This window comes from Hyperoodon ampullatus, assembly GCF_949752795.1.
Source record: "Hyperoodon ampullatus genome assembly, chromosome: 9".
NCBI classification, from domain to species: domain Eukaryota; kingdom Metazoa; phylum Chordata; class Mammalia; order Artiodactyla; family Ziphiidae; genus Hyperoodon; species Hyperoodon ampullatus.
The window spans coordinates 83,990,018-84,008,572 of NC_136922.1; the positions used below are offsets into that span (position 1 = coordinate 83,990,018).

Sequence of the window (18,555 nt, forward strand, 5' to 3'; positions counted from 1 at the left end):
GCACTTCAAATTCATTAAGACGGTATATATGTCTGTGTGAGCAACTTGAAGGCGAAGGTGATCTGCTCTTTGTCTGTGTCTCTAGCGATCTCTGGCACAAGGCTGGCTATCCAAAATGAATAAATAAGTGAATGAAGAATGAATGAATGAATGAACAAATTGTTGAATGAGGCAAAATGTTTTAAGATGCTATACCGACCGGATTTTGAGGGTTGGTCAGAGAATGTTGTTTCGGTAAGGGCAGAGCTATTTACAATTCATGATGGAGAAATGAAGGCCAAGACCCAGTGTGACCCAAGAGAGAGACTGCCTTTGATTAGCAGTTGCTCTGCACGTGCTCAAGTTTCCCAGCAATATTCACTAGGGAAGACAAGAAATCAGAATGATGGCCATTACAAAATTCAAGTGAGACCTCCAAAGAAAAACTCTCCACTGTCAGTGAGGGTCTTGCTGGACAAAACAGTGTCAGGTAAGGGACTGATCAGAGGAAAAGCAGGAAAAAGAAAAAACGAGATGTTGAAGGGGAGTAGCGGAAGAGGAGTCCAGGCAGAGGTGTGAGTGGGAGAAGAGGTGGGTGAAAAAACTGCGCCATGGGCTTCCCTGGTGGTGCAGTGGTTGAAAGTCTGCCTGCTGATGCAGGGCACACGGGTTCGTGCCCCGGTCCGGGAAGACCCCACATGCCGTGGAGCGGCTGGGCCTGTGAGCCATGGCCGCTGAGCCTGCGCCTCCGGAGCCTGTGTTCCGCAACGGGAGAGGCCGCAACGGGAGAGGCCGCAACAGTGAGAGGCCTGCGTACGGCAAAAAAAAAAAAAAGCGCCAAAACAAGGAGAGCAGAGTTAGACCCACAGTCCTCAAGGAAGGGTGTGGGTGTTTGGGTCGAGAGGAGCAGAAAGGCATTAAGTCTGGAAGAAGACAGGGAGGGAGGAAAAGAGAGAAGAGGTCAGAGAAATGTCTATAAAGTAACACCCATCAACAATGATAACAAGTGTAAAAAAATCTTTCTTCCTTCTTGAGAAAGACAAAGGGAATTTTAAGTAGGATTAAGTAGTAGTAGCTTTCAGAACTCAGCAGCTCTCAGAAGCAATAATAACTACATAAATAGCTAAGTGGATGGCAGGAATTACTACACTTTGGAATTCGGCCAGCATATCAAAGTTAATAGTAATATCACGTCTTTTTGAAAGCTTTCCTGAGATTCTAGGGGGGAAATCATCTCAGAGAAACTGTACCAAGTTAATTTTAGGAAGAGGATGCTCCTCACTGCTTGAAGACATTCTATCTCCCGAAAATTGATAAGACAGAAGTTCTAGCCTGCTGCAAGCACTCTCTTATCCATGTAAATACATTGCCAGTATTGCCCCCAACGGATGCAATTATGTTTACAGATTACCATCGCCTAACGTAAAATTTTACTCAAAACATAACCCACAAAGGATGCTCTAAATGCCGCAAAAAGGACCTGTGGATATCCCACTTTCAGAGTTCTCTAACTTTTGGACTCATTGTGAATGGTTAAGATGTAAACCTTGTAAGGCTAGATTTTTAAACACGCACAACTGTACACATTCATTTCTGAATTAGGTGGAATTGGGAAAATTGGAAATATAAATAAAACCCTGGACACCTCTACTCATGAATATCCTATAGCTTTTCCTCTTACGTACATTACGTACATTTCCTCTTTGACCGCTAACGTGCTGACCATCTTCTTTGCTTCCCAGAAATAGAGATAAAAACTGGGTGTTGATGGCAATTTGGGGTACAAATATCTTCTCTCACCATCTGGAAACATTCATGTGCTACTATTTCCCCAAAAAATAAGTTAGAATATTGCATTCTTTATTTATTTTCTACCCAGGGACAAGTTATTTTAGTATCACTCACAATAGAATTTGCATGAAAATCTGTTTACTGACCCCATTCCATAAGGGCGCATTTGCCCTAGCACTTGGAGTAAACACCATTTTCATTGCACTAGAAATAGTTCTAATTGGGCAGATTGTTACAATTTTAGCAACACCCAAATAAATGAAAGGAATATGAAGCAGACATGCCACCAAGTCTGGATTATACAGCAACCCAGTTCAGTATGCCTGAAATAAGTACTCCTTATACACCATCAACAAACGCTAAAAGAACATCTGTAGACATCAAAATTTTTTGGAAAATATGAGTTTAGAGAAACTGATGATTCTAAAAACAGTATGTTAAAGAGTTATATGATTAATTGCTAATTTTATCATATATAGTATATATGTACATATATATCATATATACAAATATATATGAAGAACGGAATTCATTCATTTCACTAACTGGTAAATTTTCATTAATATGATCTAAACGTGTGGATGATCAAACAATAACATTCAGAATTCAAAACTAAGCACCTTGGGGCTTCCCTGGTGGCACAGTGGTTAAGAATCTGCCTGCCAATGCAGGGGACATGTGTTCGAGCCCTGGTGCAGGAAGATCCCACATGCTGCAGAGCAACTAAGCCCGTGTGCCACAACTACTGAGCCTGCACTCTAGAGCCCCCGAGCCAAAACTACTGAGCCTGTGTGCCACAGCTACTGAAGCCCGCACTCCTAGAGCCCATGCTCCGCAACAAGAGAAGCCACCGCAATGAGAAGCCTGCACACCGCAACGAAGAGTAGCTCCCGCTCGCCACAACTAGAGAAAGCCCGCACGCAGCAACGAAGACCCAACGCAGCCAAAATAAATTAATTAATTAACTAAATTAATTAAAAACATTTTAAAAAAAAACTAAGCACCTTGTAAAATATACCTGAATGAGAAACACATCAGGGACTCTGTGTATAACTTCTCCTTTCAAACCTTTCTATAAACTGGCTGCTCTTTATATCCCATTATTCACTGACACGCAAACTCCTCTCCAATAAGCTGAATCTCTGCACTGTTCTTCATACACCTCCATGCCACTCTCTGCTGACCCATCCTTGCCCTCATTTCGGATGCTTTCTCAAATCTTTCTTGTTATCAAACACTCACCTCCTCCATGAAGCTTTGAATTTTACTTGAATTACAGTCATACATCTTCTGAACTTCCTCAATATCTATGTCCAAATTTAACACTTAATCATAGGATTGTTTTGCTCTCTGCTTATGTACGTGTATGTGTATCTCTTTTTCCCAACTAAATCACATGATTGAAAGGTAACACCTCCCTCTTAAGCCCCTCCCTAAAGTTTCTGTCAAAATCCTACTCCACATTTAACTTCGCTTTCTCTTGATAGTTCTTCTGACTGCTACGTTTATCTGAAAACATGCTTAGGGCTTCCCTGGTGGCGCAGTGGTTGAGAGTCTGCCTGCCGATGCAGGGGACGCGGGTTTGTGCCCCGGTCCGGGAAGATCCCACATGCCTCGGAGCGGCTGGGCCCGTGAGCCATGGCCACTGAGCCTGCGCATCCGGAGCCTGTGCTCCGCAACGGGAGAGGCCACAACAGTGAGAGGCCCGCGTACCGCAAAAAAGAACTGGGCACAGACATTGGCTGATGTGGCAAATCACGTTTAATGCTGACAACTGTTAAGAATAATGATAGGGCTTCCCTGGTGGCACAGTGGTTGAGAGTCCGCCTGCCGATGCAGGGGACACGGGTTCGCGCCCCGGTCCGGGAAGATCCCACATGCCCGTGAAGCGGCTGGGCCCGTGAGCCATGGCCGCTGAGCCTGCGCATCCGGAGCCTGTGCTCCGCAACGGGAGAGGCTACAACAGTGAGAAGCCCGCGTATCGCAAAAAACAAACAAAAAAACATGCTTAAATGTGCCCTCTCTTAAATAAACTTCTGCAACCCTGCTTGTTTCTCAAGCTCTCCCACCATATCTACTTTCTTTCTCTGTCAAACTTCTTTGAAAAGCATTCTTTCCTCTACTTCTTCTATGCCCGCCCTATCTCCAGCCCTCGCAATCTGAGTCTCCACCTGCGTGCACCCCATCTTCTCTCCTGACTCCCAGTTCATCTCCTTCCCCAGCCGCCATGCTCATTTCCTCTTCTGGCTCATCCCCTAGAGGCTCAAGTTGTCATCCATCATATCTGCTCAGTTTCCTTCGGCAACTGCCTCTCTGTCCTCGGCTTTAACTTCCAGGTCTCCACCTGCCACTCCCTAATCTGTATGTTTAGTGCGGCACACAATGTGGGGTGCTAGACCTTATGCTGTCACCTGCTGGGGAGTTCCATGAGGCGAGCTTAGAACCAAATTCAAGGTCGTCCCTCCACATCTACCATCCGTGCTGTCCTTTCTGTTAAGTAATTCTCCTAGACCTAGTTGTCAAAGATTTAACGTTCAGAACCTCCATCACTTACCACCATCTCCCCTGCATTAATCACTCACTGTGTACTGTAAATACTACCTACTACGATCTCTGCACTCTGTGTTCCAGCCCTAAATAGCACGTCTCATTTAAGCTGTGACTGCCCATTACAGGGGCTACTGGATGGGTCCTGACTGACCTTTCTCCTTTCTCTCCCCTGATCTCCAACCCTCCCTACCCTTCTGCCAGAGGAATCTTTTTGAAAACAGGTATCTGAGCAGTGCCTTAAATGAAAAGCCTCATGTAATTCTACCCTACAGGTAGGATAAAGCCCCAACGCCTCAGCTCTGGAGTTTCTAGGAAGAACTCCAAGGCCCTGCATGAGCTGGCCTGTCTCTTTAGCCTCTTCTGCCCTCACTTTCCCTCTCACTCCCTATCTTCACTTTCACTCACTCTGGCCTCCCTGACCTTTTTGTATCTGTACCTTGAACCAAAGAGGCTTGCCCTGGATCCTAGAATGGGCTGCCCTCATATCTTCACATAGCTGACGACACTGGTCATTCAGGTCTGGTCTCAAATGTCACCTCCTTGGCAAAGCATCTTGACCAAACGATCTACAGTAATTGCCACCATCCCTCCTGAGACCACCTGGTCACTCTTTTCACATTTACTCTGTTGTATTTCTCCGAGGCATCTGGAAGTCTCTGTTCCTTTATACGTTTAAGTATCTAGTGTCTGTCTTTTCACACTCAGATGTAAGCCCTGTGAGCAGGAACTTTATCTCACTTCACTTACCCCAGCTCCTGGAAGTCACATCCCTCCACAGGGGGGCCCCTATTTTCACATCCCCATCCTCGCTCCATTTATATGGCTGCTCTAGCACTTATCAGATTACATCTCTTATTTGAACAGCTATTTCCAAAGGAAGTGAATCGCGGGCAAGGAGGTCATATCAAAATGTCGGGGCCAGGGGGTAAGCAAGGGAGGAGTGTCTGGTTATAAGATGCTCATTCAGTGTAGAAGATTTTAGCGTAGAAGACTTATGCATCTTTGTTAAAATTACCCCTTTTTATGTTCTTTATAATCATGCTGTACATATTTCATTTTCTATGTATTAGTTTCTAATATATATATATATGGATTAAAAGGATGTTTATATTGACCTTGTATCTTGAATTGATCTCACTAAATGTACTACTTAGTTCTAAGTCACTTTTAAAATTCCATAGATGTTTCTAGTACACAATCATGTTTCTGCAAATAAAAAGTTTCATTCTAACACTCAAAAAATGCACATTTAGTATCACTATTATTTTTCAGCACAAGATATAGAAAGTAGAGCATCAAAAAAAATCATAGCTGATAGAGCTGTGCAAGATATGGGGGACATGGACTGAAATAGTTGAAAAACACTATCTTAGAGCAATTTGTTATGATCTGTCATCCTCACTACATTTTGAGCTCCTCATGAGCAAAATCATGTCTTGCTTATTTGTAAGTATCCCACCAAACCTAATTAAGTACTTTGCCTAATGTAGGCACTCAATAAATGTTTTTTTAAATAGAATTAAAATATCCCAGTGTTGGACACATGGCACATGTTCAGTACATACTTGTCCATTGACTGTAAGAACCAATGAGCACACCTAAGTCTGTTGAATGATCAATGTAAGCTCAGCCCTGCTGAGAAACTATAACAAGAGACGTGAGGAAGTAGAAGATACCGTCATCATTATCCACATAGAAAAACTTCATTTCTCAGGTAATGATAAAACGAATGCACCAAGGAAAACATTTAAGTGGCTACCTGTGCATTTCTTTACGTGACTGTTCCTTTTTCCATGTGATCCTAACTTGCATCCAAAATTCTCCTCCCAGAATTCCGCAAACCATACATTTCTTCGATTATTGGCAAGAGTTCGGCTTCTAAAGTATCGATCGAACCCTATTTTAAAGAAGAAAGGTATGATTTTAATATTCGTCCAAAATCAAAACCAAATACCGTCAGAGCTTTTGAATAGATATTATATTATGTTGTGATCATTGCATGAAGAAACACATATAACAAATGGGGGAGGGCAGCCAATAACCCAGCAATAAGGCTTCCCTTGTGGCAAGAGTCAATGGGGATCAGTGGACAATATCTCCACTCCCACCATTCACCATTCAGGCACCTGACTCTAGGGATGCACACAGCAGGTAAGCCTGTTGGGTGGCATCCGCACCACCTCTGTCTCTCCTCTGTCTCCCAGCGGCAGCAAGCAGTGACCTCATGCTGAATATTCAAAACCAAATCAGACTTTTCTCATTCTCCTCTCTCTCCCCCAGCACGGGTCAGTGTTCCAGGCTTCTGTGCTTCTACTTGCCTCAAGGTTTATCTGTCCTGCATGTTCCATTTTCAGCTAATTCAATAAACTAATCACTACTAATGTAATCTTCTGGAGTCATGGGTAATGGGCTTGTGTCATTCTGCTCAGGTAACCACCTCACTGAAGGGAGACCACCTGGAAATAGTGCCTTACTCCCAAGGATAATGGCAAAGGTAGGAATTTCAATCACTGTCGAGATCATTGGAAAAGATATTTGGGAGGCAGACTGCCTTTCAGAGATGTTCCACATCTTTGCTGTTGCATTTATTTGCACATAGAGCCAGGCCAGCATCATCATGTCTTCATTTGCTATAAAGCAAGCACTCTCCTTCCAACAATGCTATAACCATTGTAGACACCCATGGAAATATGCAAACTTAGAGGGCAACTACTAACATCAATAGTGCCCCCTAAAAAAATATCTAGTGGGTACTCTTTTCTAATAATAAAAAATATATATATATATATATATATATATATAATATGTTGAGTTAAGTAGTTACTGTCTTGACCATTCTGCCATCAGCCCTAAAAATTCTATCGAGTCATTAATAATGGATTCATTTCATCGTATGCTGATACCCTGATTTTGCTTTTGAGTTTAGATTCAGTTGGAATGAAGCAAATTCTCTACAGTGCATCCTTACCATCAATTGACGCTCTTTTGGGCAAAATTGTCACAGCCCCTTCTGCAATCTCCTCCTGCTGATAAACAGGTGCTATTTTGGATCCCCAACTATCTGAGCCAATCCAGAGAAAATGCCCACTTTGGTTTAATTTTTTCGCTGCTTCCAATATCCTCCTATTGGAATAAAAAGAAATAAAACATACCACATTTACCAAGAAACTCTACACTTGTGAATGTTACAAGACCAGCTATATCAAGTCATAAACACTCAGTAGGTCACCATTAAACAACCAGTCAATCATTCTAACTGCCTGAGTCTTATCATCTCCTAAAGGGAATATATTGGAGACTTTAACTCCAGCACCTGATAATTAGCCTTATCCTTAACCTCATTCACATCATTCTGTTTATCATCGTTATTTGTCTCATTTCTTTCAGTCCCCAGGTTTTACTTGGTAAACAGATCGGACTGAGAAACTAGAAGTCTGTTGTCTCTGTGTAGCAGAAGGCAGTCTGTAATTGCATGAGAATGTTGCAATTCCTATGAAATCTCACAAGATTTTACATTGAACATGAAATATGTTAGAAAAAGGATGTGGGCTGCAAATCTGATCCTACATGAGGAAGAAAAGCAATCAGCACCTGATGTCATCTTCATTAGCAAACATAATCACTGCCCGAGCATTAGGTGTTTCTAGCAGACGCTTGATTATTTTTTCAAATTCTCCAGGTCTTGGTTCACGTGGGATTTTCTGTGATTGAGCAATGCAAACACCACCTATTTAAAAAAAAAAAAGAAAGAAACAGAAGAAGTGATTAGGAAAAGACATTTACTTAACACACTTAATGAGGTTAGCTACTTTATAAAAACACATGACTCAGTAAAGTATATTGTTTCTCAAAATATCTGTCATTCTCACCTATTAAAAGCAATCACTTTTTTGCATTATATGTATCAAATAAATGACATCAATAACTTAATCATACATCAGAGGTTTTTTCCAAGTTTAAACATTATTTTTGTGGATGTCTTTAAAAAAACCAAAGTGTACAAAATGTGGGACAAGAGAGAAAGAGTGGAAAGAAGGCTCTTTTAATTCATTCAACCTAAGTCCAAGGATAAGTGTCTGGATTAATAAAAGGTATGAGTATGTCTTATAGGTGAGACATCCTGTGAGGAAGGAAGGTCCTTTTGCTAATTTTATTTATTAGTAGACTTCCTTTAAGATTAATTTCCTTTTTTTAGCTCATAGTATTGCAGCAAGATTCTTATGCAGCACCATAATATGTTACGAGACAAGTGGTCTTCAAGACTGGACACTAGCCAAGTTTCAAAGACACAAACCCTCAGTTGATATATATCTCCACCATGAAAATCAAAATGGCAGAAATCCCATCCCACTCACACGGAAAAAGAAAAGAACTCTTCTTTTGGCCTCTCCTTTTAAAGCAACGAGAAGCCAAAAAGAAAAGTTTAGAAAAGATCTCTGCCCCCTCCCGATGGGCTGGGCTAGGAGGAGAAGAAGGAGGTTTCCTTCGCTGCAGTGGTACAGTTATAACATATTCTAATACTAGAAGAAAAAGCAATATAAGCAAGATGTTTCAATTGCATTATGGTTTAAGCAGGCTTTTTGAGTCGCATGACAAGAAAATCATCATTTATTTATAGCATTGCTTCAGTAGGCAAAGGCATTTTTCTTCTAAACAGTTGACAATGCGTTCAGTCACCCAAACGTTACTGGATGCCATTATGTGCTATGCATTGGGCTGGACACTGGGAATGCGTAGTCTAATCCAGCAGTTACCAGCTAGTCTGGGAGAGGGACATTCCAATAAATTATCATGGAACATGTAATAAATTTTAGAATGAAGAGAGTATACCACACTTTGGGAGCCCAGAGGAAGGAGTAACTCAAGTGCTTGAGAGAGCTGGATTTTAAATGCCAAATATACATAAATATAGGGACAAAAATGGGACATTTCTGGTAGAAGCCAAGGTATGAAAGAACCTTGCTTGATCGTGACCTATGGTTGAGACTGGCTGGGGCTGAGGTTGGAAAGAATGGACAGGTCCAGCTTGACAATGACTTTGTTATACATGCCAAATAATTTGGATTTGATCTTGAAAAGGATGGAAACCCACTGCAAGTTCATGAGCAGGAGAATTACATGATGAGCTGTATGCTTTAGGAAGAAACCTCAGGTAGCCAAACAAAGAAGAACCATGTGGTAGCCAGACAATGGGTGTCCAGTGTGTTGTGATCAGATTTAACATATGTGACAATACTGTATGATTAACAGTGCTAGAGTACTGAAGGTTATTTTTTGTATAAGTTAGAGCACTGCCAAAGTTATCCCCGCAATAGAAATACCCTCACTAACCCTACACTATGCTCTTCACGGGTGGGAATTGCCCATAATCCACAGACAGAGCCTGTAGTTAGTTAGTCTACTGATATGCCATGAATAGTTGTGATGACTGATTCATTCCTTCAGTAAATATTTATGGCATGCCCACTATCTGCCAGATACCATGTGGGGCATATGGATTTACAACGGTGAATAAAATAGACATGGCCCTTGCCTTCACAGAGTTTAGAGATGTTATGGGTAAAACAGGCTTAATGCAAAACAAACCCGCAACATAAGTATGTAAGTACAAGTTATGGCAAGTCCTATGAGGAAGAGCAAGGACACTTAATTTAGATTGAGGAATGTTTGGGAAAAGTGTCCCTAAAGTTGGTATCACTTGGTTAAGGTCAGAAAGAAGAGAGAATGGGAGAGCATCACACGGGAAAGTTCAGGAAAGAGCCAGTGGAGTTAATGAGTGAAGGGGAGAGAAGTGTGAGACAAAAATGAGAGGTAATTTAGAGGCCAAATCATGCATGGCATGCAGGGCCTGCAGAAGATTATGTGTAATTAAAGTGCCTGACATTTAGTAGCCCATAGGAATAAGTCTTGTCTATGACCGCCGCATTTCATGGAAGAAAAATGAATGAGGACCATTGAATTATGTAAGAGGGCAACCTGGAGTGAAAAGAATAGGAGGCCATGAGCCCAGTGAGGAGGTTCTCAGAACAGGCAATGAGAAATGATGACTAGGGTGATGCTGCTGGTACTAAGGAGGGGCAGGTGGACCTGTAAGAATCTGAGTTAGAATCAGTAGGGCTTTGTAATGTTTTTCCCACCTTTATTGAGACATGACTGACAAATAAAAATTGTATATATTTAGGTTGTACTGATTGGATCTAAGTAGTGAGGTAGTGGGAAACCATTAAGCATGACTCTAAGGTTTTGGCCTTGGTGATCAGTTTGTGTGATGACACCACTGAACAAGTAGGAAACACAGGAGGGCGAACAGTTTTGGAGAGGAGGAAAGAATGATTTTGACTTAGGATGAGTTGTTTTCAAAGTACCCATGGAACATCAAACCGAAAAAAAGTGAGTCTGGAGCTAAGGAGAGAAAAGGCAGTTGTAATCACAATGTTGCCTGATGCAGATACAGTAAGAAGATGAAGTGTTGGGAACGAAGAGATCACTCAAAGAGAATATTGAAATCAACAACAGGAAAAGGTGAATGACAGAGCTCTCTGAAAACCCACCAGCTTGGGGAAGGGAGCTAGTGAAAGAGACCGGACAAAAGTGATTACATATTTTGAAGAGAAAACTTTGGGGACAGTAGTCTTAAGTTGAAGACTATGCATAATGTGTTTAAAAATCAAACAAACAGGGCTTCCCTGGTGGTGCAGTGGTTGAGAGTCCGCCTGCCGATGCAGGGGACACGGGTTCGTGCCCCGGTTCGGGAAGATCCCACATGCCGCGGAGTGGCTGGGCCTGTGAGCCATGGCCGCTGAGCCTGTGCGTCCGGAGGCTGTGCTCCGCAACGGGAGAGGCCACAACAGTGAGAGGCCCACATACCACCAAAAAAAAAAAAAAAAAATCAAACAAACAAACAAAAAACTGTGGTGAGTGGAAGCATTAGGTAACCACAGAAATGCAAGACCCAAACTGTAACACTCTCTGGGGAACAACAGCTGTTTCAAAATATGACTGCTCTTTTAAGAAAATTGCTCTGATTACTTAAGGATCCTATTAAAGACATGCCATATCCAAAATATCATTCTGAGATTAATCCTGACTCCATAGCCAGAAGAAATGAAGGCCAGAAAATTTTGATTATGACTATTTCAGATGAGGCAAACAGGCAATCCAGACATATGGTTTAGTCTGAATTCACTGATGTATTCATTTACTACAGATCTAGTGAACATTTTTGTTTGTAAAAAGCTGAGTTGGGTTGGAATTTTACATAGTCTATTCGTATGTTTTTATTCCTTTACCTCACCTTTTATCTGTCAGCCTGGTCAATCGGTATTTTCCTGGAAAGAGGGACTGCACAATTAATTTATTTCAGCTGAGCCAATCCTTATGAAGATCCTGCACCACATGGCATTGTGCTGTTTGGTGCCTTATGGATATTTTATTAAATTGTGGAGTGTGTTACTCTCAAGTAATTGGAGTCAGAAGATTAGGATTTTTTTCTTAGCCTTGAAACTCATTCACAATTTCTATCTTCACATCAGTCAAGAAGCCACACTCATAAGCACTCATAAAAGCACATATCGTCTACTACATTTCCGGAGCTATGGACATTCTGTCTCCCATTCTGTCCACAAAAGTCTTATAATTGAATGACAAGATGTACACATAAGAAAAGCCAGATAAGGATGTAAAATGATGGACTGCTAAAAAATAATAGCAGAAGATCAAATGAACTGCACTAATAAATGACAAGTCCCCCCCACACCCGCCAAATAGTCCAATGACTTCATAAGAAGAAGAGGTCGTTATATACTGTTAGAGTTGAGGTAAAGTACCAATGAAATTTAGTCAAACATTCAGGCTTTATCAAAGACGTGCTTTCCTTCAATACTCATTATATGTTGTTTCAATTTTTAAAGAGACTCTCTGACTTGATTTAGACTCCTGGGGTGGGAGAAGGAAGAGGAGCTGCTCTCCATCAAAGCACATGTCTATTGCATCTATTTCTTCATACCTCACTCTGGAAGAGTACTGATTGTGTACAATTCAAGGAACACTAGCTTTCTTATTCTACAGCTGTCCCCAGGTCTGCAAGAAATAATTTTGAAAGCTTAGCACTTAGGAATGTTATATGGAGGAATTTATAATTGGCTGTTTTCTAGAATCTTCTGTCTGACTTCCTCATTTGTGTCAATGTTTTCCTTTTGATTATTTAGTGATAATTAAAAGATCATTTGCTGAACGGAACATTTTACATTCACTCTACAACACACGTGATCACTCCTTCTCAGTCACATTCACTCTTACCTCCCTAGTTGTAGCGAAAGCGCTCTAAGATTGGCATTATCACCACATTTCTGATGAGGAAACTGAGAAACAAGGGGTGTCAACAGCTGGCAAGAGGCTGGAACCCAGGTTCAAAGTCAGATCTGACTCCAAGACTAGCCTTTTTCCATTATCTTTTTCATCACTTGTCCAATTGACCAGTGTCTCAAGTTGGTTCACAATTTCTGTCAAGTTCTAAGTAAATCAAATCGAGTCTCTGGTTATATAACTTGTTAGATCTGCATGACAGAATGATTTTGATACATAAACAAATCAACAAGGTTACCATTTTATCAATGGTTAAGGTTACTGGTAAAAAAGTGATTGGTCAAAATTGTTGGTTAACCGTAAGAGACTGTTTATAATTGACCCTAATAAGAATGTGATATAGTCAGTCAACTATTATTAAATTATTTCTTATGAATGCACTTGCCAATAATAGCAATGAGCAAAACCACATAACCAGTTTTTTTGTTTCTCTTTTAAAGACAATAGAAACATGTTAACTCTTAAAAGTGCCGGGATCCCAATTCCAATTCTTAGGGAGTGAGGAATTTCCCCACCATCACCAGGCAATCCTCTGACAAAAACTGGGTGCCCTACAATTCAACTCATTTCTGATACTATCTACCTGGATATTGTCAGATTCCACAGGTTAAGGGTTCAAGTCCTACAAGACTGTCCGCCCAGCCCCGCCCCACTTCAGATGTCAGTCACAAGTTCTCCTTGTTACCTGTGCTTCTGACCAACTGGTTATAGATCAGAGGTTCCCAAAATCTCCTCCTTGGGTTCAATTAATTTGCTAGAGAGGCTAACAGAACTCAGGGAAACATTGTACTTACTAGATCACTGGCTTATTATAAAGAATATAACTCAGGAACAGCCACATAAGAGATGTACAGGGCAAGGCTGGGGAAAGGGCACAGAGCTTCCATGCTCTCTCTGAATCTCCAAGTGTTCACCAACCCTGAAGCTCTCCAAACCCCATCCTTTCCAGTTTTGATGGAGGCTTCATTACATAGGCATGATTGAAATGGCCATTGGTGGTTGAACTCAATTTCCAGCCCCTCTCCCCTCCCTGCAGGTTGGGGGGTGAGACTGAAAGTTCTAACCCTCTAATCCTGTGGTTGGTCTTCCTGACAAGGGGACCCAACCTTAGGTTACCCACAGGCTTTCCCAAAGTCATTCATTAACATAACAAAAGACACATTTTTCACTCTCATCACTTAGGAAATTCCAAGGATTTTAGGAGCTCTGTGCCAAAAACTGGATAAAGACCAAATACTATTTCTTATTATACGTCACAATATCACAACTCTATGCCCTACTCTTTCCTTTTTTTTTTTTTTTTAACATCTTTATTGCAGCATAATTGCTTTACAACAAATGCTGGAGAGGGTGTGGAGAAAAGGGAACACTCTTGCACTGTTGGTGGGAATGTTAATTGATACAGCCACTATGGAGAACAGTATGGAGGTTCCTTAAGGGACTAAAAATAGAACTACCAGACGGCCCAGCAATCCCACTACTGGGCATAGACCCTGAGAAAACCATAATTCAAAAAGAGTCATGTACCACAATGTTCACTGCAGCACTATTTACAATAGCCAGGACATGGAAGCAACCTAATTACTCTTGACATCATTTCTTTCCACCTTTCTGGAGACATAAGTAAAATAACAATTTGGCCCTAATGTAATTGGTCCTTTAGTGACAGTTCAGTAAAATTTGTTCTAAGGTTTGAACAAGTGTAATCACATCTTTTGTAACAGTACTTTCACCTCCTTATGTGGTGTACAACTGGGACTTAGCAGCAAAGTATACAGTGTGATGAAAGTTTGTCTCTTTGTCAGCTTCAGGTGCACTTTGTGAAAGAGATTTACCTCACACATCGCAGTGAAGTAAAAGTGTTATCTTGAACAACATGCATTAAAAGAGCAAAACTGCACTTAAATCTGTGCTCATTCCCACCCCGCCCCAAACGTGTTATGCTTTTTCCTCTATCAAATGCCAAGTCACCCTTAAAGAGACTGAAAAGCAATGAAATGAGGGAATGAAAGTCCTGGTACAGAAGGGGCATGAGTGCCTTGCTACTCCCCTCTTTGTCCCCTAAGAGTGGCAATGGGGACAATCCAGTAGGGAGAGGACTGGCTCAGAAAGCCCCTTTCCTGCCAGTCTCCGTGTGACTCAGAGATGCTCGTGCTTGGAAGGCAGATTGGGCTGGAACAGGTTCACAGGGTCAGTTTCCTACATACTAGGCTTTCTAACATGCCCTCTTTTCATCACAGATCCACTCAGAGGCACAGAGTGGTATGGCGGTTATGAATATTGTCTCTGGGGCTAGACTTCCTAGCTCCAAATCCTGGCCCTTCTCTGACTAGCTGTGATGCTGGGTAAGTTATGTGACTTCTCTGTGCCTCTGTCCCTCAATCTAAAGATTGAGAGGATGCTAGTATCTTCCAAATGGGTTATTGTGAAAAGGTTAAGTAATCACTCAACAGATTAATTTGTTTCCTCAGAAAACACGTTCATTGTAAATTGTTTAAAATAAAAATTGACAAACCCCAAACAGAAAGAGTAACTCACTTTCACCAAGCAATACTTACCTATAACATTAATTCTAGACTCCTCAAATTTCATTCCCCAAATGTACACAGAATAACAACTCTTACTAGCAAGTCCAGTCAACGGGGATGCTAAGTACAAAAGGTCCTACGTTAGAAGGGAAACTTGTGCCCATCACCACTAGAACTAAACGTCTAATGTGTTGCCTCTTCCTGCTCTTGAAAACTGGAAATGTCTAAGGAGACATGGGTACAGTAGAGTGGAAAAATTCAGGAAAAGAAAGGATGAGGAAGAAGAAGAAAAAGGGGGGTGGGGAGAGGGTGAGAAGGGAAATGACATGACTTGGGGGAAGAAAAAGAAGAGGGAAAAGAACCAGAGTACAGAGAGGAGAGACTAGAGGGCAGACCATCCACACCAGAAGTATCTTTGGAGCCGGGCAAAAAATCCACTCTCTTTAGGGTCGAAACAGCAAATGTGGAGTTAGGAACATTTGGAGAAGGAGAACTTGATGAGGTTTGAATAAATTTTACTACTGTGTTGTGTGCATTTGTATTTACATGAATTATTTTCTGAGTACTATTTTTGGAGTGTTTTTATTTTGTTTTGTCTGTTTTTTTTTTTTTTTTTTTTTTGCTATTTCAAAGTGGATTCCCAGATACTGGGGCCAAAAGTATGACAGGAAGGTTTTGAAAGATAAAACTAACTCCCTGTAAATGCTCAAATGCTCACTATGAATAAACTCTCTAAGAAAAGAGAAATTTTATATTTTCTAGCCCATTGCTTGGAAAAACCATCATGCCAATGACCACTAGAATCAAAGTGAGCACTGGTTAAATTTCTTACCCTTCTGGATTAGGAAATAAACAGTACTGGACTTTGGATTAAGTTCATTACAATTACAGATGAGAAATTAGTAATTCAGTTACAGATGAGGAATTCATTACAGAATCATGCCAATTAAATTAGTGAGGGGGAGAGTAGACAATCATGGCATCCACCCTTCTTCAATCATTCAACAAATATTCATTGAGCACTGTTACAGGTCAGATGCTTTTTAGACACAGAGTATACAAGAGTGAATAATATAGAGAAGGTCTCTGACTTCACAGAGCTCACATCTCAGTAAATCCCTAGGGTCTTGTGAAGCCTGATACCAGTGGGCATTCATTGGATGTGTGATAAATAAGTGAATAAACAAGAAATTCTTATTTCATGATGTAGTAGAATGATCTAATAAAGAGATAATAAGCATATCCATGTATTAAAAATACCATCATTCAGAAAAAGGCTAAGCATCTCTGCGTCTATGTTATATATGTATGTAACATAAAGTCATTTCCAAATACCTTCTGCAAATAGGACACTCTCAGTAGTATCTCAACAGCAGCTCAGAGCCTGCAAACTATGAACATTCTTCTACACAAGTAATATCTTAGTCTGCTTACCAGCATTACCTGAATTCTGCTATATATTGGCTTTCAGTACAGCATTTTAACAGATACTCAAAGGGGGCTGACATTCTTGATTTAAAGAAGAAGGAACTAATAGCTGAAAGATTATTATTGTTTTAGCTATATAACTCTTCAGAGCAAGGCTTGCACCACAACCAACGTACAACAGTGACTAAGCTAAGAAGTGGACTTCAGAGAACAAAAATAAAGCAACAAAAGCATTTAAAAACTCCATCTTTCAAGCAAATGTAAGTACTTGTAGTGTTTCTGTAGGTAGTTCACAATAATTTTCCATGGCAAGATTTGATCTATGTGTTTGAGGCATATAAAAGTTAAAAATATAGTTACATATTTAACTCTTTGGATTCAAATAGAACTAAATAGAGAGAAGAGTAAAATGACATGTTTTTGATAGCAAACCTTTGTACAGTTAGTTATTTAAAGAACTCTTTTAAAAAAAATTTTAACAGTTTTATTGAAGTATAATTGATATATCAAAAAAACCCACTACATATGTTTAATGCATACAATTTGATGAGTCTGGACATATGCATACACCTATGATACTATCATCACAATCAAGGTAACAAATATATCCATCATTTCCAAGTTTCCTTGTGTCTCATGCCCCCTTTGTGTGTGTGTGGTAAGAACACTTAACATGAGATCTATCCTCTTAACAAAATTTTAAGTGAATACCATGCTGTTAACTATAGGCACTACTTTGTACAGCAGCTCTCTAGACCTTATTCCTCTTGCATAACTGGAACTTTACCCCCATTGAATAACAACTTCCCATTTCCCCTTCCTCCCAGCCCCTGATAACCACCATTCTCTCTGCTTCTATGGTTTGACTACTTTAGACTCCTCACATAAGTAGAACCATACAGCATCTGTCCTTCTGAGACTGGCATATTTTACTTAGCATAACATCCTCCAGGTCTGTCCATGTTGTCTCAAATAGTAGGATTTCCTTCTTTGTTAAGGCTGAATAATATTCCATTTTATGTGTATTCCACATTTTCTTTATCCATTCATCTGTCAATAGGCATTTGGGTTGCTTCCATATCTTGGCTATTGTGAATAATGCTTCAAAGAACACAGGAATGCTGATAACTCTTCCAGATCCTGTTTCAATTCTTTTGGTTAAGTACCCAGTCATGAGATTGCTGGATTATATGGTATTCCTCTTTTTAATTTTTTTGAGGAAGCTCTACTATTTGTCATAGTGGTTGTACCATTTTACATTCCCACTAACAGTATACAAGGGTTCCATTTTCTCCACATCCTTGACAACAGTTGTTATATTTTGTTGTTTGTTTGATCACTGTCATCTTAACATGTGCAAAGTGATACCTCATTGTAGTTTTGATGTGAATTCCCCTGATGATTAGTGATATTGAGTATCTCTTCATATACATAGTGGCCACTTGTATGTTTTCTTGGGAGAAATACCTAAGTCCTTTGATCATTTTTTTTTATTTATTTATTTTTAAATTTTATTAAAGTATAGTTTATTTACAATGTAGTGTTTTTGACCATTTTTAAATTGAGTCACTTGGGCTTTTGCTATTGCACTGTAGGAGTTTAAGGACTCTTGTTAAAATAAATTTTAGACTAGATTTTACTCAAAATAGAAAGCAGTTAGTAACTTGAGATGCAAGACTCCCCATACACAAAAGAAATTAACTCTATTACCATTTCCTTAACTAAAAACCCATTTAGAACAAATAGAAAATAATAATAATAGTGTATTGAATACTAGTTCATCATGCTTTAATATCTCATTTCACTCTCATAATGTCTCAGTGCTACTGAATATGTAAGGTAAACATCATAAACTTGAGGAAACTGTCCCCGAGGTCAAACAGCTAGGAAGGAGTCAAGTGCAGACCTTGTGACC

At 40.3% G+C, this 18,555-nt stretch overlaps 1 protein-coding gene across 3 annotated transcripts in view; it reads right to left on the reverse strand.

Moving 5' to 3' along the window:
• The window catches only part of GRM8 (glutamate metabotropic receptor 8), a gene marked incomplete at both ends in the record, with an annotated part of 756,700 nt that overhangs the window by 411,459 nt on the left and 326,686 nt on the right, over window positions 1-18,555 (reverse strand). For all 3 annotated transcript variants that reach the window (XM_079711601.1, XM_079711602.1, XM_079711600.1), the window contains 3 exons: window positions 6,080-6,217; window positions 7,289-7,443; window positions 7,912-8,047. In XM_079711601.1, the coding sequence (XP_079567727.1) occupies window positions 6,080-6,217; window positions 7,289-7,443; window positions 7,912-8,047 (429 nt within the window). The remainder of the gene's footprint in view (window positions 1-6,079; window positions 6,218-7,288; window positions 7,444-7,911; window positions 8,048-18,555) is intronic.